At 37.6% G+C, this 25833-nt stretch overlaps 1 protein-coding gene and 1 long non-coding RNA gene across 2 annotated transcripts; one reads left to right on the top strand and one right to left on the bottom strand.

Moving 5' to 3' along the window:
- Positions 1 to 760: 760 nt before the first annotated feature.
- npdc1a (neural proliferation, differentiation and control, 1a) lies at positions 761 to 24610 on the bottom strand. The gene is made up of 9 exons (XM_041970934.1): positions 24308 to 24610; positions 14460 to 14606; positions 4423 to 4536; positions 4001 to 4234; positions 2896 to 2962; positions 2373 to 2463; positions 2159 to 2238; positions 1883 to 1982; positions 761 to 1801 (listed from the first exon to the last, which is right to left on the bottom strand). Exons 1-9 carry the CDS (start codon positions 24408 to 24410, stop codon positions 1730 to 1732), a joined length of 1008 nt encoding a protein of 335 aa, XP_041826868.1. The 5' UTR covers positions 24411 to 24610; the 3' UTR covers positions 761 to 1729.
- LOC121630570 lies at positions 13511 to 14007 on the top strand. Its single transcript, XR_006008548.1, has 2 exons — positions 13511 to 13606; positions 13906 to 14007. It is a non-coding gene; the product is annotated as an uncharacterized LOC121630570 (long non-coding RNA).
- Positions 24611 to 25833: the final 1223 nt, after the last annotated feature.

The following is a 25833-nucleotide window of genomic DNA, read 5'->3' as shown; positions in this document are numbered from 1 at the left end:
TTGACTTGTACGTGACAGTGCGTACACAATGCCTAAGGGATGATGCATTTTGAGGGCACTGACTTTTTAATATGAGAACAGAATTTTGTTTTGACACGAGTGAACTGTTTTGGGAGAGATATGAGCTTTTTCAGGTGTTGTACTGAACCATCAAGGTTATTTTGGCAAAAACATCAAGAGGGTTGAAAACGTCCTTCTTTTTTCAAGAAATGAGCCGAAGTAATTGAGAAGGATCTTTCCATTTTGGTCGCACTGACTATATCGGAAAGGAATTTAGTTCTGAAGCGTAACTAAACAGTTATGGGAGAGATATGAGCTTTTGGAAGTGAGATATGGTGTTGTGCTGAACTTTAAGACTTAGAGTTTTGAGAATGTAATTTCTGTTTCAAGAAATGAACCAAACCAATGGAGAAAAACTAAAATCACTATTGAACTTTCCCTTTTTTTAAAATATAATTTTGTATAATAAGATATTATCCATAAACTTCCATTTAATTTTCAGCTGATGCAAGAAAAGAAACTAAAACTAATTTGGTATATTACATTTTTTTTCTTTTCGCTCATTTGAAAGACAATTAGTTAAAATGATAAAGTAGCCCAAAAGTTAAAAATAAAACCTGAACTGCCCTTCCAGACACCAATCTATATTGTGTGGTACATTGTGCCCCATATTACTTCCAAATCTTCAAATAAATAAATAAAAACAAAAAATCTAATGAATACTACAATATGCACAGAAATAAAAAGCCCAACAAAGTCATTTTTCCATGTGGTAAAAAGTTTTAATTCCAATCTTTAGTCTGCATGTACAAATATCTATAAAAAGTGAAAACTATCACTCTTTGTCTGTACATTTTTGCAGCACAAGATTAGCTTTGGACTGATAGGAGGACAGAGAAGAAACAGGGATGATACAAGGTCATGAGAGTTACCACAAAACATCCAACATAGCTCTTCTCCAAAAACTTCATTTTAATGTTCAGAAATCACTTTTTACTGTAGATCCTTCCTGCAATAACAGGATAGGAAAACGGTTCATCAAAGCTTTGCCATGATTCAAACACAGTACAGTCAAACCATGCAACAGACATCGCTGATTACATCATTTTCATCAATATTAATATATCTATACTTTATAATCTTAAAATCTTTATGAGCAGCTTATATGACAGGATATAAATTAGCAACACTAGGAAAAACAATTTGCTAAACAGGGTTGGGTCCGGTAGAGGAATCATTTAGATCTGATGTTCAATATTTCCAGGAAATGTGCTATGAATTGTGGTTCATGAAACAAAAACCATTTTGTGTTAAGTGCCAGTGTGGTAAATCATGTTGTGTGGAATCATAATCTTTGGAAGTAGCTGCAAAAATATAGGGAAGTAGTAGGGGTGGAGACAAAAATCCAAACTAAGAATTAAACAAGACAAACACCTATAAGAAGAGATCTAACTTAATTAAAATAAAAACATTAAAAGACAGGGTCGCTCCAAAGCAGTGACAGAAATAAATGAACAGGGGACCCATCGCATATATGCCGCATTAACAAGCCATAGTGGTGCAGATATGTTTAAGGGCGGGTAAGAAAACAATCATTTTATCACCTCGTTTTTAATTGTGATGCATGCATTGTAAAATTCAAGGGGTGTTTTCCAGAAAAATGTCTTGTGTGCCTCTGTATGCATATCTACATGTAAGTGTGTGTTTGTATTTGTAAAGTGTTCAGCAATTACTTCTGATTCCCCTGACACTCTGCAGATGAATCATCAAACAGAGGGTTTTTCACCTCCATCTCTCCAGTCTGTCATAGAGGGAAATAAACAGATTATCAGTTATAAACGAGTGCATCAGAAATTATTTGTGTGTGCGCGAGCTTACTTACTGGAGCAAGTCCAGGGCACTCGTACACAGTAAAACCTCCTCCCACTTCCTCCTCATCTGATGTGACTTCTGTGTCAACAGCTTTCTGTTCAGGTTTGTGGCTAAAAACAATGAAGAAGAAGAAAAAAGGAAACGTTATGTTGAGGTTTGTAGACAGTTAAAAGAGGATGTGGCTGAAAACGTTTAGTCTTTTTCAAGACATGAAACACAAAACAGAAAAAAAGTAACAAGAGACAGTGGGGACAGTGGGGATGGAAAAAATAAATAAAGAACATACACTCCCATTGACATCATCTGTTGTTTTTGATGTTGATAGTGATACATTTGAGCACTCTGAGCCAGAGTTTTATCCCCCATCTGGAAAAAAAAAAAAACAGAGAGGGAAGTGTGAAGAACATCCGAAACAAGAACTTGGGATCATGCGTGACTGTAGAAATAAGTGTTAAATAAAAGCTGTTAACTGTTGAGTAAAGGAAGGCACGTGATCTTACCGAAGGACCGTTGGCTGTGGCAGCATGAACGCCTGGTCCTCTGAAAGCGGGGTAGTCCACCTTTGCAGCAAGATGCGATTCTCGCTGTGACCTGTAGGAGAAATCAAGGACCTGAGTTGACATGAACAACAAGCTGAACGCTGTTCAAAAAGCTCTGGTACACTAAAATATTTTAACTTAAATTGAATGCACATTTATGAGACAGTGAAGTTTCAGTGGGGAGCATTTGGGTAATCCTTCATCAGAAAATAAATACAATATTCAAAACAGGGTGGAAAATGTAGCACTCTACAGTCTACTATTTTGGACTGTGTGGTTACATTTCACTTTATTTCAAGGTAAAAAAAAAAAATAAAAATGTAAATGAAACACAAGAAATGTGTGCCATTCTTTTGGGTTGTTTTTGTGCACAAACATCCACTGATGATGATCTAGATTATGTCACTCTTTAAAAAAAACATTTTTCATCAATTAAGCATATCCATAGCTTACATCAGCTGTTATTTTCTGTGTTCATACTTACTTAATAAAACATACAGTAGCCAGGATTATAGCCACAGTGCCCAGCGCCACGCCAACTGAGATCATAACTGCAGATAATGAAAAGAAAGAGGAAAAAATTAAGGACACAGTTTGTTATGGGTTAAATAATGAGCATGTTTGCAGGAGTCTGATTACTTCCCTGCTAAACATTTTGTTCTATAGCTAAATTTTTACCTCTTCAGCTTATTATAAATTGCCATAATAAACCTTTCTCTGATATTAATAGCAGGAAAAAGGATCAAATCTTTCATGTAAGCCTACCACAAGACCTCAACAAGCCTAATTAAAAAACAATGAGACTACTATGATGTAGAACATTCACATGCAGCAATTTCTACCATCAAGCAAGTTATTAATGTGGCTTTCCCTTTGTGGATAAACAAAACCTTCTAAAATGCTACACACATGGCCATGGTGTGAAGAAGCCATCTTTCAAATCAACCTCTGAAAAACAGCGAAGGTTAACACTGATTTTAGATGAACATCCCCAGTTCTCCAGATTAATGTTATTAATAACCAACCAGTTGAGCTGGTGACCAGCTACAAATATTTTGGCACTATAATTGATAACAAGTTGAAATTTGACATGGAAAAAAACTCCCTAGGCAGAAAGTATGTGTAGAGCTTCTAAAGTAGCTGGGGTGAAATTCAGCAGTCTGGATGACATATTTAACATTAGGCTGTTTAGAAAGTGAAGGCCATTTTTATGGACAAAACACATCCTCTGAACCACAAATACAAGCTACATCCTTCTGGTCTACACCTGTCTGTTCCTCCAGCTACTGAAAATGAGTACAAGTTTTCCTTTATGCCTTTCTCCATTCAGGTTCTAACTGCACTGTCCTGCAGCTACTTTCCTCTCCTTATTGCTTATTTATTTTTCCTTTTACTATGACCTTTGTTTTTAAATGATTTTAGACCGAGCACTTGGCGCATTTAATTAGCTGCTCATAGGTTATATCTTATACGTTTGATGTCTTCTTACGTCCTATGTTTTATGTGACGGGTGATTGTATATGTCTGCTGCAAACCAAATTGCCCTTTCGAGGGACAAATCAATATTAATAAAGTGAAGTCATACTCACTGATAATGATGCTGTCTGTCTTGGGTGTTGGCACAGCAATTGGACCAGCTTTGCCATCAACTCCGGTGACCCTGGGCTGGGGGGTTGGTGTGTTAGGAAGGCCAGTTTCTGCTGGACCGGGAGCTGCAGTGCTGCTACTCTGGAGTTCACCTGAGAGTCTGTCCTGGTTTTTCTGTTTCTGTTTGAAGGCATCTGTCTTGCTGTTTTTAATATCTGCTTGTAAGGATAGGGATGCTGGAGGGAGAGCGAGGAGGAAGACACAAAAAAGAAGTCAAAAACAGGTACAGAATTGCTTATTAGAAAATTAAACCCTCTATCTGCAAGAAAAAGAAAAGAACATAAGTAAAAGGTAGTGGGTAATTATGCAGTACCAAACATAATTTAAACTTGAGACCATATAAATTACTGAGCTGGTTTCTTACCTGTATACTTTCGTTGAGTTGTTAATGGTTTAACCTTAGACATTTCTTGTTTTTCTACGACAGAGTGAAGGAGGTCGATCTCTTCATCTGGATCAGAGTAGGCCGACACTTTGACTAAAGAACCAAGAAAAAGTTTAGTAATGCTGTCAAATTATTAGAAATTACTTTAACAACTTTAAAATGTCCATTATGTTTCTAAATATGTAACATTCAGACTAATAATAAATTAAAATCTGTTTGTAACCATTGGCAGCAAGTTAAAAAAAAGCAGAAAAATTTTAATGATGCTGTAAAATTAACAATTTTACCACCAACTATAAATCAATTACAACTGAAACTTTAAAAACATGAGAAAATAATCATTTTATCTACTTTTAAAAATCTTATTAGATAAATTGACTAGCAAAAAAATTATAAAGCATTTGTTCCAAAAGCAGATACTCTTTTAAGTTTAATTAAACTAAAATCAATAAAATAAAAAATACTTTCATTCACATAAATCAGTAAATCAGTCACATTATTATTTATTGTTAATTTGTAATTAATTATTCATGAAATTATGATCTATAAGAAACTAGACTAAGCAAAGTTCATCAATCATGTAACTAAAGCTTGACATCTTATTCTGTCTGATAAAGGATTATTTTCTAGAACGTATGAAGTCAAGCGAAGTTCAAATAGAGCTGGACTCTCTGGTCGGTGTTGATGAAAAGGTTAACTGGTGCAAACTGAACACTCTTTTGAAGGAACTCAGGATATATTTGCCCCACTCGCTATTAAACAAACTATAAATATGTTCTTCTGCTTTATTATTAAATATATATTGTAGTATAGAGGGTCAGCTTGGTGTAGGAGCCTGCCAACTGGTGTCTGAGCTTGTGATGAAAACAAGCTGCTTTCTCATCCCACCTTTAAGCTCTTGAGTACATTATTCTTAAATTTGTCCAGTTTTGTGGCTGCAGGTAAAACAGAAATCTGAGTGCGGGTGCACGTGGTTGGAGGCACGCATAATTGCATTAATTTACGTGTGTTTTCAGGATCTCGCCTCTGCAGAGACAGACAGGGAGTGTGCCCATGCGTTTTGTTTGTTTGGAGAGCTGGTAAAAAAAGGGAGACAATACTAAACTGTTGTTAACAACCCTTTAAGCCAGACACTGAGCCACATTCCTGCAGCACTGCTGAGGGCTCCAGGGTGACCAGGGCCGACAGTGTGTGTGTGGCCTGGGGAAGAAGCACTGCAGGGGGTGGGAGCAATCAGCCAAACCTTGGCTTCACTGGGCCTCTCTTGCTACATTCACAATAGATCCCAAAGCCCCCTGTTAATAGAGGTGATCAAAGAGTTATTTCCCTCCATAAAGTTTCCCTGTAATATATCACATATAAAATCATAGGTTAGTGCACACAAACTTGGTGAGAGATGACAAAAAGCCACAAGGGAGTGCCCAAAAACACCATTTCTGATGCCACCTCACACTGATATTACAACTCGGCATCCTGGGCCAGAACAGGGACAGTTGTGCATAACATCTCCTTTAAAAACCACAGAAAAATAAATGAGCAACACCAGCAGACCCAATCAAACGTGTTGTTTGCCACACCTACACTACATTAAAGATTGCAGTGTCACTTTCAGTCCAGAAGGCTGGCCATCTGGCTGAGCTAATGTGTGTGATATGACATGCCAGCAACTTTCACTGGCTGTTTTGTTATTTTCTTACCCCCCTCCACTAATGGCCATTTAGTGCGCTTCATAGCAGGTGTCTGTGGAGGCGGGATGCACCATCTGTACTTTGCAGGTGGTTTAGAGCACCAACTGCGCCTGTGTGCTCGCCAGGAACGTGTGGCAATACAGGTTTGAATATTAGAAGAAGACACACAAAAACATGATAGATTACTGAAGACCTGCATGAAAGTTTTCAGAAACCTGTTTTATTTTTTTAAGAGACATCAACTTGGTCCTAACCAAGGGTCAAAGATAATAACTCACCTATAAAAGTGGTGATTGATTGTATATGTGTGGATTGTCACACACTCACTAAGCATGCTCACCTCTCCTTGTCTAAGAGAGTTTTATCACTGGCTTGATAATGACCTATAACCCCTTGAGAGCACCCGGGGGGCAGTTGGGTACAACAAACAAACACTAAACAACTCAACAGGGACTGTGTGTCACACACATATGTGCTGTTGTCTTTTCCCACTTAAAAACCATTCACGTTTCTTCCTCCCCCCAAAAACATGCGTACACACACACACACTTCCTTCCTACCTATTCTTGTTAAATAGAAAAAAAATCTCATTGATGGATGAGATGTTATACATAAGTTGCTGGCTTTGTGTAGACTTGGAAAATTGATTAAACAGTGTTTTAAATAGTTAAACATGTACAAGAAAAAAATAAATAATAAAATGAAAGATTAAATTATGTGAAATCAGTCTCAAGATATTTTACACCAGTAATGCATCAGTGAGCAGTTAGGATCAATAAATGGGACTAAAATGGGACTCAGTGTTATTATCATGTTATTATTTTTATATTAAATCTTTTATATGAAATTTCAAACACCTAAAAGGTTACCAGAATTCAAAGTGATGCAAAACTTTGATGCAAACAACCACAAAACATCAAACTTCTAATCAAGTAAACAATATTTTGTCAATTAACCAAATTGTTTCAGTGCAAGAAACAAAAAAAAGCACCATATTTCTTTATATATAGAGAGAGGGTCTAAGTTGAGACTCAGTCTAGTGTATAACAGATCAGTGTGTTCTGCTGCCACCTAGTGTGAAGAAACTAGTTTTTCGTCTGACTGATAAATCACATTCTTTGTAACATATCTGATTGTGTTCTTTTAGGAAGAGCCTACTAAATTAAGTTAAAAGAAAGGAAACAACATACCACAGTTTAATAAAATGCCTGTATTTACTTTTTAAGGTTGTCTGGTTTTAGCATTCGGGATTTCACACTTTACATGTCCCTCTACCAATGAAACTTTCAAGCTGGTTGATTGTGTACCTTCTAATTGCAGCACTGACTCATTGTCCCACCTGCGCTATAAAGTCAGTCACAGCCGAGCGCACAGTTTTAAATCAGTACATGAAATGTGACCAGCCCTATTCTGAGTCAGTAAACAGTCCACCTGCTTTTTACCCATCTAGAAAATGAGTAGGCTACCTACAGAAACTAAAAAGAAATACCAAACCTCTGTTAGATATTTGCTCAGGTTGTGTGTAAGTCTGACAATTAACTAGACTGGCTTACGTAAGCAAAGTGGGGAAAACCAAATAGAATTCCATATAGGTTTATGTGTGGATGCCAGAGACAAAGATACTATGTAAAGCACTCTAAATGGACACCACTTAAGGTAGTACACCCTGCCTTAAGCACATATGCAATTTTTCTGCTTATAATGAATGGACACCATGTCTGTTTGTGTTTCTAATTGAAGGCCAACGCTTTGAAGCATATTATGTGTTTACCAATGGCAGTGAACGCCTCCATGTCAAATACAAGCAGGTTCCACCTACAATGAAAGTACTGCCCGGCTTTCTTGCATTCCAACTGTGTAAAAGTAAAAAATTACAACAGAGACTTTCTACTGAGTAAGAGATTCAAGTTAAATCACCTTAAATTCATGTAACATTACATATAACCAAACCACAAAAGCAAATCAACAACCACGAGTCAGAGGAAGAATGGAAGAACAGTAATTTGTCTGGACTGGATTTTGATTTAATATCAGCAAAAGACACCAAAAGAACAATTGTGGGGATGAACCATTAAATGTGACTAGAAAGTTACATTTACAGATTAGTCCTGAACAAAATGTTCTGCTTTTTCTTCTGAAATTTCCAGATGAAAGCAACTTAAAAAAAAGAGAGAGAGAAGAGACAAAACGCCGTAGTAAAATTGCACTGTTTCCAAATGCACACTCAAAAGGAATTTGTTGGGTTATTCTCATTGTAAAAGTACCTGAAAATAAATATTGCTTTGAGCTGGTGTTACCTATATGAATAAATCAGTTAAAGTGAACAAACTAAAAATTTAATATACAGCTATAGGAAAATAATTTTAAATATTTGTATTTATGTGTCAGTGTCAGTTAATTCACATTTACAGTGCAATAAACCAAGGGTTCATCACCAAATACTGAACAATAATACAAAATGAGTTCATATGTAATGTAGTGCAAAACAAATATAAGAAGGACAACAAAGACCCTAAAATGTGATACAGTGACATCCCACAGAGGGCAGGGTGTGAAAATACGAGGAGTGACGCAGACTTTGCTACCTTTAGGCATTACTTCCAGGTATTTAAAATCAGATATTACTTGCTAAAACCAGTATAACAAATTAAAATCTTGGGTGGTGCTGGACAGAGGCGATGACAGCAGTATCCTGGATCAGCTGCACTGCTCCTTAGTTACAGTGTTTCACCGTGCCGCTATCAAAATAACATCCTCACAGAGTTGAAGGCAGCTGAACTGAACAGTTTTTCTTTTATTAATATTATTATTCTTTCATAAGTAAACATAACTTTGAAAACAATTACTGTGGTTCAAGTTAGAAAGCCATCAAATGATGAAGCCAAATTTCAGTTGTGAAAATGTCCATTTTCCATCCTTTGGCAATCGACCTTTTAAACTTTGGATAATCGGTTGCTTAGTGTCAGAATTCATAAACCAAATGCACTAAATACTGGACACATCTGAGCCAGTGATGGAAAATGTTTATAAAAACTGTTATTAGTTTTTATAAACATGCTGTGGATGTTAATTTGTTCAGTGTGAAAATTAGAGACTCAATCTCCCATGTGAATCACTCTGTTCTGTATAGTGTCCAAGGGGTTTACATAACTAAACGAGGGAGCTTAAATGCCAGCATGATGTGCTGGATTCATAAACCCTGCACACGTGAGCACACAACATCATCACAACACTGAAATAATAATAACTGGTCAACGAAGGCACAGCAGAAATCCTCACTTCTTATGCATAAAGATGACCTGTATGATGCTTCCATCAATGGTTGAGCCAAGTTTGTGCTGGGTCCTCTCCTGCTACAGACCCTTCTAAATTATTAATCCTTCAGAGGTTCCCTCGTGAGGTCACAAAAAGACATGAATATGCACAGTTGTAAATACGTGTGCACTCAAACAGAAGGAAGCCAGTTTTCTTAAATTTAAACAATATTTTTCATTCTCTCTCTTCAATTTCTGTACAGGCTGCTTGAAATGTGGGGTGCATGCCAGCATTTCAATGCCATGCCATGGAAATGAGAAAAATTAGATTTATTCTTGCAGCCTGGCTCTTTTATTGAGAGATATTAGATTCAGTGATGGAGATGAAGGGCAACAGAAAGAGAGAAACATGTCATCTCAGTGATTAAGGCTCTGCCAGTGCGGGGGCGAGGCAGGGCGGTGAATGTGTGTGTGTTGCTGGCACAGCAGGGGTGGATTAAAAAAAAATACAGAGGCTCAGACTGCACCATAGTTGTGAGAGAAGTGGGTGGGATAGAGGGAGGGAGAGCAAACGATGAAGACACGAGACTACAACAGGGAAGAGAAACGGCACCGATTAAGAAAAAAATGTCCCATGAAGACATTTAAGATCTGCTCCACAAATGTACTCAGATATACACAAACATGACTGAACACATTGTGCCGATCAAATTTGCTTTGCCAAGGGGAGCTTTATGGGTACAAAGCTCCTCTTAATAGTCTGATTTTTTTTTTATCTCATTTATTTTGAATTATGGAATTTATGTAATCTTGCTGGACTTGACCAGAGGGGATAGAAAAAAGCAGAAGAATAGTGAAAAGAAGTTAAAAAAAAAAAGATTCCTGGCAGCTTTTACAGGTAAACTAAGCTGACAATCATCAGGAGCTCCTAAAAAAATAACCACAAAAACAAAATGTATTACAACAACAACCAAAGTACCAGAAGTACACTGCCGAAAAAAACCTAAACAAAAGTATCAAGGGAGTATCAAAAATCAATCGAGTCTTGTGTCCGAAGTAATGAGGAGGCAGATGGTGTGGATATCCCCCATGCGATGCACGGAAATAAATTTCTCTGATATCCCAAGCTGGTTGAAAATGTGCTCAAGGCATTTTCATTCTGGTAAGTGTGAACATTTTGCTTAGTAAGATGATTGTGTGCTTATTTTGTATCCGAGAAAACTAACAGTGGGTTCCTCTGCATGTTTTTAACCTAGCACCAGTTGACAAAGCAAGCAAGCAGGGTAAGGAAGGCTACCTCAAACATCGTGAATGAATGAATGGGATCCAAACAGTACTCAACTGAGCTATTCTGAAAAACTGGATGCAAACTAGATGCTATTTTAGAGCTATTTTAGAGCTATTTTAGAGCTTTTTTTTATCACTGACAAATAAGACATTTAGTGGAAATTGAAATTTCTCGTCTGATGCATTCACAGCCCTGTCTGGTTTGCCTGATGCATTCAGAGTCCTGTGTTGATTGTAATAATCTGTCTAGGGGTGTATACTTTTCCCACCCTGTAGGTAAACCAGCATATGAGATGGAGGAGTCACATCCAGACTGGGCTTCAACCCTGCATCTGGGTCACTCTGAAGTCAAAGTCACAGTCTCAAACTGGCATGCCCGCAGACAATGGAGATGTGGTGCAAAAAAAGAAGCATGAATGAAAATGAGAGATTGAGTCCAAGACGAGGCAAAAGAAGTCGAAGGAGAAGAGTTAGGAGAACAGACAGAAAATGGATTAACCAGCTGCTGAGAGAGAGAGAGAGAGAGAGAGAGAGAGAGAGAGAGCAGAATGCCAGTTCTGTGTGCAAAGCAATGCAAAAATAAACATTTTTTGCAGGAAAAAAGATGGATGATGCATTTTTCAAGGATAATACAGAGACTCCTGTGCTATGCCATTTTGCTGTCAATGTGTACCCTCGTTGAGGACAGAGGCTTTTCTCGTCTGATTCATCACTTGGAGCCACGGTTTACGATGCCGAGCCGCCGCTACTTTGCTGATGTGTGCCTTCCATCCATGTATGATGCTATCGCCAAATGTATTCACACATTATATGAAAAAGTTCTGTTTGATATCTTTAGAAAATGTTTGAGAGGCATGCTAAAAGTTTTCTCTTCATATAAACAGTGAAAAGTCTTTTAGGTTTTGTTAGTACTGATATCATGATCTTAAGTGTGTTTGTTATCGGTTATTAGTTATTGGTATCGGCCTTTAGTAGCTGAAAGTTATCGGTTATCGTATCGGTTTTAAAAAATGGTTATCGTGCATCCCTACCAAATCTCATTTATTTCAAAAGAATGGTGGTACAAGCCTCTGACAAGAATGTAACAGAAAATTATGGGCTTCTTAAACTGTAACTTTAGTTTTAGTTTTAGTTTATATATATGGCAACAACATTCAACATTCTCTTTCAGAACAGAGTTCCACATTCTTTGAGTAATATTTTACCACAAGCTCTGCCAGGCACACCTTCTTAAAAATGTCCTGTGCTTTCTGGAGACGGGCTTCCCAGAACTCACTGCCTGGAAGGATGCGTACCACGGTTTGCAGGCTTCCGAGTCATGGACCCAGCCATTTGTAAACTGTACATGAGCCTCCAAAGACTTAAAATGTCTAAAATGTCAGTAAAAGGTGCTCATACCACAAACCAGATACACAAAAATGTCAGAAAAAGTCAGAGGAGGTAAGGCTTCAGGGTCTCAGGTCCACTCTTCAGCTGACATTTCATATGCATCTTTATCTCCAAGCGATGCTATCTTCTCCGTATATCGTGTCCTCACCTCGGGAAGAAGCTTGTCCCTATAGTGCACATTTTGTTTGTTTCCAACTTTCAACATTGTGGTTGTTTAAATACTTATTGATCTGCAATGGTCAGGTTTTTCTCTGTGGCCTCAGAAAATGGTGCCAGCATGTTGTTTTTGTTCCAGAATGGCCTGTGCAGCGATGTGGGTTCCCCTGCGCTATACACGTACCGGGGTTCAGATGGACAAAAAAAACTAGACTGGAAAAGCAACACAGAGGCATCTAAAAAAAGGGACAGAGCAGACATAACTTCTTAAGGAATCTAAGATCATTCCATGTCTGCACCAAGATGTTGCATATCTTCTATAAGTCTGTTGTGTAAAGTACAATCAGCTTTGTAGCATCTGTTGAGGCAGAAGCATCAGAGCCAGGGACTGCAAGAGACTGAACTAACTGATCAAAAAGGCCGGTTCTGTGCTGGGGATAACTCTGGAGCAGCTGAAGGTGATTGTCCGGGAAAGAATGCTGCACAAGCTGCTGAAAATAATGGACCACTCTTCACATCCTCTACACAACACAGTGAAGAAACAACGGTGTGTGTTCAGTTTGAGGCTTCGTCAAGTCCAATGCAAGACAGAACAATACCGGAGATCGGTCCTGCCAGCAGCCATCTCCCTCTGAACAACACATAATCAATATCTTCTTATTATTATTGTTTTTAATGAAAAAAACATTGCAATTTCCCTCTGGGATTAATAAAGTATTTTTAATTTAATTTAATTTAATTTAATAAAAAATGGAGGAATGGAGGAATGCATGCATGTCTTTTTCTTTTAAGTTTAATTGCTGGACATCAGATCTCCCATTCTCACATACTGCCTCATGCAAAGATGAAGCTTCCATGATGTGAAATATTAATTGTAACAGGCTGTAATTGCATTTAGCTTTCTCATAATACTATTACTTACTATGAATAATATGACTGCTTCTCAACACTTATTAGCTTCACAGCAGCCTACACACAATCTCCTAGACCTGGGACCTGTTCCAAAAAGGAGATTCAACTAAATGAGTCTAAAAAGAAAATGTGGGTTAATTTACTCTGAGCTGAGCAACTCTGAAATTTTGGTTCCAGTTGGTATAATCAGGTCTGAGTGTCTTTACCCAGAGTTGGGAAACATCAATGGAGCTCTGATACCTGGATTCACCATGGCAACTGCTGACAAAAAGCATGATAGTTATTTCACCCCATTGGAGCAAGAGGTTCTTTTTCAAGGGTATGAGGAATATGAAGAGGAATTTTGTAAAAAAAAAATAAATAAATAAAATATTGGGGGTGGGACACAGCAGCTGCTGCTGCTGCTGCTACAGAGAGAGAAGCAGCGTGCAAGAAAACATTAGTGACTTGCCTCATTTCATGAAAACGAAAACCCGAGTTTCCATTTACTCATGGTTAACATACTCAGAGTTTCAAATTAACTTGCTTTCTGGAAGAGGCCCTGAAATTACATGCAGAAACCTCCGTTTTCTACCACCAACTGGCTCAGCACTGACGCAGTGATGCATCATTTGGTAGGTCAGGTTTGTAAGGTATAATATCTGTATTAATTTAACACAAACTCTTCAAACTAATTTTCAAAATCAAACTTTTAATGAAAATAGATTGTTTCTCTTTTATTATTGAGTTTGAAAATGGCCTTCTAGCCTCAAAATGTGTGCAGGTATTGAACAGAGAAAAACATTCAATAGTAAGGCTTGAGTGGTTATGATTTCCTGTACTGTGAAGTATGCTGAATAAAAAAGAAAAACCGTATTAATCAACTAATCAATTCGTCTCTACATCTAAAAAAAAAAAAACATTTAGCTTGTGTTAGACATGCTGGACTGAAAAAACATCAATTTAGTGATTTAAACTATTTATATACCCGACAATCTCTTTATGTATTTCAGAAGTGCTTGAGATTATTGTCAAAAAACAAAAACAATTGAAAGGGGCTTTTAAAATTCAGTGATGTAAAAGAAAGAAGGAAGTGAAGGAAATTAGTTAACTTTTAATCTCCTTCCATTTCTTTATAATTAGCAGGAAACCAGACATAACTCAAAACATTACCTCCCTGACTTATGAAGGGATCTGTGAAATAAAATCTAATGAACTAACGAACCAGACTCAGAAAAATGCATCATCTACAGGCACTTTATGCATTAATGTGCAGCCATAACATGCTCATTATCAAGTTTCACGGAGCTGTATGTGTGCTTGTGTGTGTAAAAACTATTCTTCTGCATACCGTGTTGGTGGCGCTTCATCTGCACGCAGCGTCCTTCCTTGTTCTCCTCAAATGGGGAGAGACAAGAGCCGCAGTAAGACGAGCCAGGCTGGCAGTGGTGACGTCCCTCCAGGGCACAGTCTAGAGGGGAGGGGCACCCAGTTCGAGCTGAGGGAGAGACAGAGAGAGGACACATTTAGCAGTATCACACACATACTGGAGTGATTCGGGATGTTTTTAATGATGCAGCAAAATATGATTTTTATGTGGAGTGGCAATAAAAATACTGAGAATAAGTTGTGAGTCACCTATATAACTCTAATTGTGGGATCGGTCTTTAGTCAGGATTACATCTGGCCAAAAAAAGAGCATCTGCTTATGTCAAAGTTACATCACAGCTTCACTGAGCTTTAGAGAAAATGATTAAATATATATATATATATATAAACTCCTAACTTTATACAAAAATACTAAAAGCACACTCTAAAAAAATCTCCACATTTTGCAATTCTGATAAGCAAGCCACACCTCTTTAGTAGTCCAAATCAGGTTAAAACCCAGTTGTCTACATTTGTTCTGTCACAATCATGTTAGATAATCTGACCTGATTACTGCATGTTTGACAGAGCTGAATTTAGTTCGCTACACAAACAGACAGTTTGCAAGACACAAAGGACGGTGCAGGTCACAGCACCACAGCAGGTGTGTGGCAGCAGAGGGCAGGTGGTGGTCTGGGATGTTATCAGAGCGGATAATGAGCCCAGTGGTGCTGCACAGCAGGCCAGCTAAAGGTGAACAGCACAGCGGGTGTTAATGCTGCCATAACAGGCAATATCAGGGGGGAGGGCAGAGGATGCAGGGAATCTTTTTAAGGTCAAGGTTTATCAAATCTGTCATGTCAGAGTTTCCATTTAATTAAAGAGGTCTATGACCGTACACCTTACTCAGAACTTAAGGTGTCAAGACAAATTGGTACTATAAAAATCTAAGCTGAAAAAGGTAATTGAGAATTCATTTGACTACATTAAAATAAATTTCTACACAAACAGAAAAAAAAAAACAGAATTACACAACAGGTGATTAGTGGATAAAATCTAAAGGACTTCTGCAGCAACCAGGCCTGTAATGACTGGACTGTAATTATGGAAAAGATGTGAGTTATTGGAGGAGCATATCTGCAGAGAGGGGGGTGTTACAGAGATGAAGAGCGGGATAAAGGGCAGGCAAAAGCCTGGAACTTTTCCACATGCACATTATGTGCTGTGTCCTTTGTGTGTTGATCCATCATCATAATAATGCATCATGCATACTGAAAAAACTAAAAACTAAAACTGGAGTGAACAATAGTTGTTTAATGGTATCTAAAATTTAATATTTAAAAAGTTGCTTATGAAAATCTCCTAGAAAGATGGAGGTGTAAGCCTTTCAAGTTATATTGTAATATTTTAAAATCTATGGGCTGAGAATATGTTATGTAACCGGGCCTTCACTGCTGCCTGTTGAACTATTCTGAACTTTCTACACAAGCTACACTAGCAAAGCAAACCTACAAGGCCAGAATTTATTCCTGCAGTGCAAACACCATCACCCCATTAAATCTATCAAGAAGCCAGATTGAGGAGCCTACCTTAGAAATCTTGGGGCTGGAACATTCCTCTGTGTGCTTCTCAACAGCTCCTACAAACATGTGACTAATTTTTTAAGCTTTCCGCTGCCCAATGAGGGCTGTGCTCGAAATAGGGAATCGTTTGAACTATTGGTGCCTCTTGGTTTTGATTTAGTTTTTCCTGTTGTTGTTAGTTTTCTTTTCTTTTTTTTTTTATTTATTTATTTTGCCCCAACATGGAATTGAAGTATTTAAAGTATGGATTGCTGTCAGAGATGCTGTTACAGGCGATGCTTCTTGTACTTATTAGGGCTGAATTTCTTCTGTTTTACCCTTTTTTTTTATGAAATCAGTTGCTGACAGCTGGAGTCAGGACTGTCTGGCTTGAGTTAACTTTCAGCCAATCAGCATCGAATCAAAGTGTTGTGTCAGTTCCGTGGGCCCTGTGTTCTCAGTTTCTTCAGAAGACTGAACATCTGTTCGTTTGCCTTCACTCTGCGTGGGCTCTGTGGCAGAGCGTACGAGCCACCTATTAGTAGGTTAAAGGGGCATATTACAGCTGTTCTCTTCCCTTCTGCAGGCTTGGTTTTGTTAGACCATAGTTTATATCAAACTGCATGCCAAATATTGTGTGCATGAGGCATAACTGAAGGCACAACACAGAATAAAGTTGATTAGATCTGCAAAAAATACTATTGAGCACCATTACACCTCTATATCTCCCCATTGCAAATAGTTGTTTGCTACTGGAAAACCTTGAATAAAAATCTAAACAGTGTAAAAACATAAAAAGTTTGCGAACATATTACATAAATAACTACAAAAGATACACATAATACATTTCTGACAACATCACAACTGACACATAATAGATATTCATATCATATTGTCATTGACTAGTCTGTCTCAGAGACTGACCAGCAGATGAGTAACCTTTGCATAAGACTTGAACACACAAGCTGGCTGGTGAAAGGAAATCAAAAACTAAATGACCTAATAAACTTGTGATCCTGAATTATTATTTATTAAAGTCATGTTATGTCTTTCACCTATTCCCGTAGAATAGCAACAACTATCACCTCCATCTTCAATTCCCATCTTATGCTTATTATTTTGTATCTTGACAGTTATGTGCTCATTTACCAAGTCTCCCTCATTTCTGATTAAAAAATAAAATTCTCTCCTTTTCTTTCCTGCTTCCTTCTTCATATCTGTTCTGTTTGACTACTACGTGCATTTCTCTACAGATATCAAATATCTTATCACATGTTCTTATTGAGCATGTTAACATGCACCAGTGGACATGACTTAGGTTCTTGTGGTACTTTATAAAAGAAGCTGCAGTTCTCTTGTAAGTCAGTCGTGACACCATTATCTCTTGATCTTATGTATGGTTTGAACAGTTTCTCATAAAACAAAACCACTTCATTTTTAGAGAGACACAATTTACTAACGTTAAATGTGGTCAGTGGTAATCATCAGTTTAACAAGAAATTGTAATAGCAATGCATTGATAAGCCTCCAATGTGCTAAATCAAACCCATCTGCTGTTGCCAGATGCCCCCATCATGACCAAACACAAAAATACACAAAGAATTTTACAGCCTAAATGAATTACTAGCATTTATAGCAAAAAAAGGGGGCAGACAGTTAATCTCTTATGAAAGCAAAAGTGCAGGATGCTCTACTTTTATAAAAATATCTGCTTACTGCTACTTCTGATTATAATAATGCTGCTAGAATCACAGCACCTCTGGTCCGCAGTTCTTCTGGTATTCTTGTGGGAGGCTAAAACTGTGAAAGCATGAATGCAGATAATTATAATTATTATTCTACCATTCTTTTTTGGGGGGAATGGGTCCAATAATGTAGCACTAAGCTATGTACGAAAGTTACAGCTTGTGCAGCTCAGCTGAATCAAGGAGACAAGAGTACAAAACATTACAAAAGTAGTAAAAAGAAATGAGGAGAGAAAAAAAATCCTGCAGCAAATCAGAATGTTTGGCTTCAGCAAAGATAGAGGAGGAGTGAGAACACATTATGTAACTCACAAAGTAGTCCTTGGGAAAAGTGAAAAATGACTTTGCTAACCATCTGCTGCTGCTGTTGCCAGACTGTGTGCTCAGCAGCAGCTTTGCCAGGAAGAAATGCGTTTCAAACAGAGGCATACATTCACACCCAGCCTGGTAAAAACACCTACACTCTCAGATCATCACGTAGAAGAAAGAACGTGCAGTTTCACGCCGCCACTTGTGCTCCTTCAATCTGTTGTACAAATACAATGCAACAAATGTCACCCACGATATAACCATGCGTGCATGTGTGTGAATGTGGCAGAGATAGATTTAGCAGAAGCAGGAAATGGGTCGGCCAGGAGGGTCATTCATTCCCATTGTGTACATTTCCTGACCTTCAGATAGCAGGCAGGAAGTAAGCCAAACTCTCCAAATCAAGTGGAAACATTAAAGAGCTTTACTCAGTGCCCTTCACTTGATATATAACCACAGTATTTATTTCCACATGGGTGAGGTGTGTGTGTGCGTTTTATGTGTATACGTCAAGTGTTGGGCTTTTTGTGTTTCCAAGCTCTGGTTGTTCACCAGACTTAAGTCTTGAATAACGAAAGACAAACAAATGTGGAGCAGCTAGTTTCTAAGTGTTTTCACTGTAATATGTTGGGTCAGGGCACAGCTCTGTATGACTATGTGAGGTACTAGATTATTTATATTCACTTTACATGTAAATAAGAGACAATATTTTATTTTACCTTCTCATTTTCTATTCTAAGTTTTTTTTGGGAAAGCCATGTCAGTACAGATGATATTTTTTATGAATAACGGGTCTGGTTTCAAAGCACTTTATACAACAAAGACACCACGTTTTAAGGAGATTAGTGATCTTTTGCAGAGTGCAGATGGAGGAAACTACTCTGTTTCACTTCCTTTAGATATAGGCTGCACAATATAATCAAAAGTGTTTTATTACATCAACATCAATGGGGCAATATAAATATTGCAAAGACATTTTGACACTAAATATCAGTTCAAGTGTAATTTCAAAGGCTGCATTCCTGATTCTGTCTATGTTCTACATTACATTTGAAAATTTCAACTTTATCCTCACACAGAAAAGTGCTAAGTAAACAAAATGGAAAAAGCAGCCACGTCCACTTCGGAGTCATTTCTCAGAAACATCTGAGGGTCGTAAACTAATTTTAAATATATAGAGAGATACAGGATATTGGTGGAAACTGTCTACCTCTTAGTTTTCAGCACACTAGTGTTGTGTAGGTGTTCATTTCCCATCATAATCTGATGCAAGAGGCTCATTATATACGCACAGGTTTTGGTGGAAAGTGGAGCATGACTATGCACCTGTTTAACACAGATGAGCAGGTTCACACACACACACACAGTCACAATGGGAAAGCAAAGGCACAAAATACACTATTCACAAAAAGTTAGTGATATTCAACTTTTGAATTAATTTATAGAAAAAGTTCATGTTATATTATATCATGAATGCAGGACATATAAGTAGAATTAGGGCTGGGCATTATGAACCCAGTCCTAATTATGGATCCATGAGCTCCCTGTTGAATCGTCTTGTGGAAGTTCATTCATGGTTTGGGACAAACCTCCTTTCTTTAAACAAAGACAAGACAGAAATAAATGTATTTGGTCAGTCACACTTGTTAGGTGGTCATGCGCCCGTTATCTCAGCACTGGAAGCACTTTATGAGAAACCTTGGTGTGATTTTTGAATCGGATTTTAATTTTGATAAACAAATTAGCTCTGTGGTCAAATCCAGTTTTTTTTTCATCTACGGCTCTTAAGCTGGGTGAAATTATATCTCCCTTTTAAAGATCTAGACAGATTTATTCATGCTATTATCACCTGCCATTTGGATTATTGTAACTCTCTCTATTTTGGGACTGATCAGTCATTGCTCCATCGTTTGCAAGTTGTTCAGAACTTGCTCATTTTCTGAAAGGGAGGAAACGCTGTGAGCATATCACACCGATACTGCCTTCTCTTCACTGGCTTCCTCTTCAGTACAGGATCTAGTTTAAGTTTTTATTGCTTGTTTTTAACTCAATCTATTTGAAAATCTCGATATATTGCCCAGCCCCAAGTAGAATCATGTATTGATAATTAGCAAAGCTAACAGTGGCGGGTATACCACAACATAAAAATACCAATGTCATGTGTTAGGTGTCATCTTTGTCTGATGATGTTAAAATGTGAAGCGTGTGATGGCGAGGCCTGCTTACATACAAGCAGTAAATACTTAAACATGGAACAGTTGTAGAAGTGCATTTATATTTTTATTTAAAACATAAGTTCACCTGAGAAGGTTATAGTGCATTTTAGATGCATTTTGACATACAAAAATCCAATGATCCCTAACTTTTTGTAAGTAGTGTCAGTTATTGTATTGCCTGTTTATGCTTTTAATTAACGAGAAAAGGAAGTGAAAGCAGAAAGTGTCATTTTTTTTCCTCTGTGGAAAGTAAGCTTACAGAAGATTGAGGATGGACGCGGCCTTCTATAGTTCTCATGACGTTGATATGTCCTGTCTGCCTTATCTCTCTCCACATCTGTCATCTGTCTTCTCTGTTGCGGTAGATGTCACGTCAGACAATTATGACTCATACCCATTACACAGGGGGGCAATTAGTATGTCATTATCAATAAAGTGAAACAGTGCAGCACACCCCAAAGAAAAAAACCAAAGACTGAAAGGACTGCTTGTGCAGTGTCTGTAAGAAACCAAATCTCCCTGCTTCAATCTTTTTTATGCCTCTTTTTCAGGGTCATCCTCTTTGTGGAGCTCTGGTTGGAACATTTATTAAAATACTCTGTGATGCAACAGTTATTGAGGGTTGTATGATTTTATATAGTATATTAACAAGTTAACTCCAATGACCCAGAGGGATTGGGGTGGCTTTGGCTCACAATTTCTTTAAAATGCTGTATTAGGATGCAGGCATGTTATCAAAAACACCAATTGTGACGTCTCGACAAGCTTCTTGGTTGAGCACTACACGGTTACATACTTGCATCAGATGCAATCATCTCAATTCTATTTAAATTTTGTCAACCTCATGTCAATATTCTTGGAAAGGATGTGGTGAAGTCAAATGCAAACCTATGCAGTGAAACCTGCTGACACAAAAAACATGGGCATTTTCTCATTTGTCAGTTTAAACACAAAATGGGACTGATATGCAGCTTATGTACTAGAGCAATTAATGTTAGCATTAAAAGTGAAGGAGCACTCAGTGATTCAGACTAAATGAAACAACGCCTTCTCTTGTTTCATCAAGAGTCTGTGATCAATCCAAGTTGAATAATTATAGTCCTCCAACTTCCTGCAGAGGTATATTAGTCAATAAAAAATTTTCAAAAGGAAGACACCAAATTCTGGGTAAAGAATGAGACACAGCAAGAGAGAGCAGTAGTATGAGGAAGTATTGAATCACAGCATTGGCTGGCCACTTGTTTTTCCGACCTTCAAATCGAAACAACCACCACAGTGAGGTTAATCAATATTTCTGAGAGGTGCTTTCTAGCTATTGTGTCATTTACATATCACTGTGGGAAACCATTATAGTAATTTCCTCTGTATCTGGCAAGCTGGTAATGAGAAATTCAAGACCACAATAGTGAAAAAGCTGCATAACAGATCCACATGAAAGCAGGAGGACTTCTTATCTTTAGCTTTGATTTTCTAATTAACTTCCTGGAATTACAAACTTTACACATAGTACAATAAAAGCATTGGGGATGGATTGTATGAATGACTAAATAAATAAAAAATATATTTTCATCAGTATTACAGTATATTCAAGACAGTATTTAAAAATGATCACTTATAACACAATGAGCAGTGGGTAGGCTCTGGGAGTAGCCTCAGATTTTTTATTTATTTATTGTTCCTCATTCCTGACTGATTTTCAGTGATGAAGCTTCCTGATGTTTTAGTGATTTTCCATTACAACCTTTTTAGGTGCTGTCTTCTATAATTAGGGCAAAACATAACAGTTTATACCAGCCACTCAATAATTACAACAACAGATGTATTTCTAAACTGTAAGAAAAATCAAAATGACATCAGGTTCATAAAAGCTGTGTAGATATAGGCAGTACATAATCTCCGGCTCTGTGAGCTTACTCAGTGGTTTTTATGTCCCCTGGCAGCTTGCACGCATTGTCCCACCTGACCTTTCCTTTCTCTAAATATCCACTACAAAACAGAACGCTGCTTTTGCTGCAGGGCAGAAAAAGTGACTGAGAACCCTTGAGGCCAGTGGCTGTGTGTGGAAAGAGGAGATTGAGTGCAACACTTAAGCTATGACTCGTTAAAGCTTAACCTTAGTGGAGGAAAAGGCCACAGGCAGAGGCTCGCTGAATAATAATCCCACTGATACCATGTGAGTATTGTGAATAACAAACGTGACATTCAAATGTGGCAGCACAACAATGTACAGGCACAATTAAGAATATTGAGGGGTGCAGATGATTCCTGTCAGATGCTAAAATCATAGCTGCAAAAGTGAGTAGATAACACATATGTCCTGTGGAAAAAAGTTACTTTGCAGACGATGCTAATTCAACAGATCCCTGTGAGCTTGCAGTCCAGAAAAAAAAAGAAGAAAAAAAAAAGCATGTTTAATTAATCAATCTGTATCTTGGCCAGCATAGTAGCGGCATAGCTTATGTGATCAATTGCTTAAATGGAAATTCTGGATAACTTCCATGCTGAGAACTTAATGTTCAGCGAAAGCTTTCTGGCATATTTACACATGAAGAAAAGTCACCGTTTCCTGAATCAACCACTCAATTAGTCTTTCACAGACCATCCTAATCAACCTTATTTCTGACTACTTGCTTTTCTGGATAAATGTATACACTATAAGCAGCAGACATTCCCGAGGATTAAAAGAACACTTTCCTAAAGCGAGCTTTACTTAGTATGTATTGGTAGATGCTGCACCATTTCTCTGCAGCTACATTATGCAATCATTTATTTCCCTACTTGAATGGGGAAAAGACAAAAAAAAGGTACTATCTAAACACTATTTGTGATTATAACACAACATATGTCAACAATAGCTCACAAACAGACGTACTGTTACATGTTGTTATGAGCAAGCTGTATTTAAATGTACCAGGTGTCATGTGGAAATAAACTGTTTTATTCTTTTTTTTTTAAGTTTATTTTTATAAAACAATTTACTGAAAGCTCTACTCTCTGTAAACTAATTTACACTACAGTTAAACTTACGTTAAACAATACGGCCAATGCAGACCTCGTGTCTGTGCCAGGTGCATATTGGACCAGGAATGGCTTTAAAATCATGATGATGTCACAAATCATTATTTTACACTTAGATTTTAAGTAGAATAGAATAAAAATACTTTATTAATCCTTTTGGAGAGTCCTCAGGGAAATTTGGGTACCAAGTGAACACAGAAAAAGAGTTTTGGCTGGTGCATTAAAACCTGAGGGTAGATTATCTTCCCTGCAAATAATAGCAATCTATCTGACTCCTTTTATATTTACACTCACATGGGATGATCAGTCTAACTGGAATTTATGTAAACACAAATTCCAGTTAGCTACAGATTCTAGTTTTAACTTGTACAAATAGGGCAACTGAATGGTTTTGTTTTTCTCATATTGTAAAAATTATGATTCATTGAAAATTTTGTATGAAAAAATTATATAGCAGCCTTATTTTGGATCAATTTGGCAGTATTGGTTTAAAAACTGTGGCCTCTTAATTATTATTTGACAAAGTTAATACACCACCAGTCTCTTATTAATTCCATCCACTCCTTTACATTTAACACAGATAAGTGTAACATTAACAATGGTTCACAAGGAAATGAACTCCGCAGACTTACAAGGAAGGGAATTTCTTATCTCTCTAACAAATCCTTGTTAAACCTGTCCAAAACGGAGGTAAAAACTGACGGGACGTCCCGAACTGTCAAAGCATCCATAAACAACAATTAAAACAAAAGCAACTTTTGTTAAATAAGATGAATAGTACGTGTCGTGTTAAAGGCCTTTGAACTGTTTAAATTGTTCTCCCTTGATTAAAAAAAAGCTTTAATTGTCGCAAGCGCGCTGGTGACAGGTGACCTAGAAAAGATGACTGAGGAGACAGCCAGTTCGGGGATTGGAGCAAATCTGCTCAGGAAAACAACGGGCTTGGTTGGGGTGTCAATTAGTGCGTGGTGGTAAATTTACCTGGAAGGCTAGCGCTGATGGGGACGCCACATAGCAGGACCACGGCCAGCAGCAGCGAGGCCCGGCGCTGGCGCCCGCACCGCGGACTGGAGAGCAGCAGCATCCCGGGGTCTTGTCGTTGACGGAGAACCGAAGACGAGTGTTGTTGTCATTCCCCCATCACTTTTGTGTTGTCTTCTTGTTTTGTTTTGCAAGGAAAGTAACGCACAAATGTACGCACAGCTGAAAAGATTACACTGGGATGCAGTCTGGCCACACACACGCACCCACTGCGCACTGTAATCCGTGGCGGTGCTAAAGATAGTGGAGCTCCCGGCAGGGGAGGAGGGGGCGGTGATGTGTTTGATATGCTGCCTTCAGGGCTTCCTCGTAAAATTTATAAATAAGTACGAAGATTTGAAGTTTTCACGTTAATTTAAACCTTTTGTTGTCATTTTCACTATACACTTTTGATAAAACGAGATTTTCCACGACCACGAAACCATTCGCATCAAGCATTAGGTATCATGTGAATATGATGTTTTGGTGTCAGATTGAGAGAAAAGGCATGTCAACTGACGACATAATTAAATTAATACATTGACCTTAGCGAAATTATTTTATTTTAAAAATGGCCAAACTTTACCTGAATTTTCCTGCTTTATATTTGATTTTATATCTTACTGTGATCGCCTACGTTCATACCAGTTGTTATTATTACCTGATTGGTTTACACAGTAAAGATGACACACCACCTGAAGGCAACAATTCACTAGCAACTAGAAGAAACAAGGTAGTAGGTGCGTCTGGCGTCATGACGTGAAAAACCGGTTTAATAGCGTGGCGTACGAATTGTTTTACCATGTGGCGTAAAGTAAAACAAAAAAGTCGTTTTTTTTCAATTTGTCAAACATTTATTTATTTATTTTTAATTGTTATATATTATTTCTTCACTTAGTTGAAAAGATTACGACTAAAAAACAAATTATTTGATGCCTGAGCTTAAATGCATTAATTTTAAATCTAATGTGTTATGTCTGGGACCCCTTGTCCAGTGTTTACCAAATGAAAATGCAGATTTTATTCATTTATCCTAAATCTCACTGAAAAGCATCTTACTTGACATGTTCTTTTAAAGGGCGGACACTTTCAGTGATAACGAGTGAACGTAAAAACACTTAATCATCTGTGTATCTTAACATACTGTTAAATGTTCTTTACACCAGACATCTTAAGGTTAATTTCATCAGTACACTGGCAAACTCGGGAAGAAATTACCATTTTAATGAGTTTACTGGACCTATGAAATTTGTGTAACAAACACAAATACCACATAAGAGTCAAAGATAAATCTCACTCTGTACAGTGGAATATATCAACGCTGATTACTGGCAGCTCAAGTATAATGTATCAAATATAAAAACACTTATAAAACTTTATGAATCATTTCAGATGTAGGACTTGTTAGTCACCTCTCTCATCAGCATCACCATTGTCATCAATGAAGTCATAACACGTGTCATCGCTCTCCCCATTGTACTTGTCTC

The sequence above is a fragment of the Melanotaenia boesemani genome, chromosome 19 (assembly GCF_017639745.1).
Source record: "Melanotaenia boesemani isolate fMelBoe1 chromosome 19, fMelBoe1.pri, whole genome shotgun sequence".
Taxonomy (NCBI): Eukaryota; Metazoa; Chordata; class Actinopteri; order Atheriniformes; family Melanotaeniidae; genus Melanotaenia; species Melanotaenia boesemani.
This window is presented reverse-complemented; position numbering and strand designations above follow the sequence as displayed.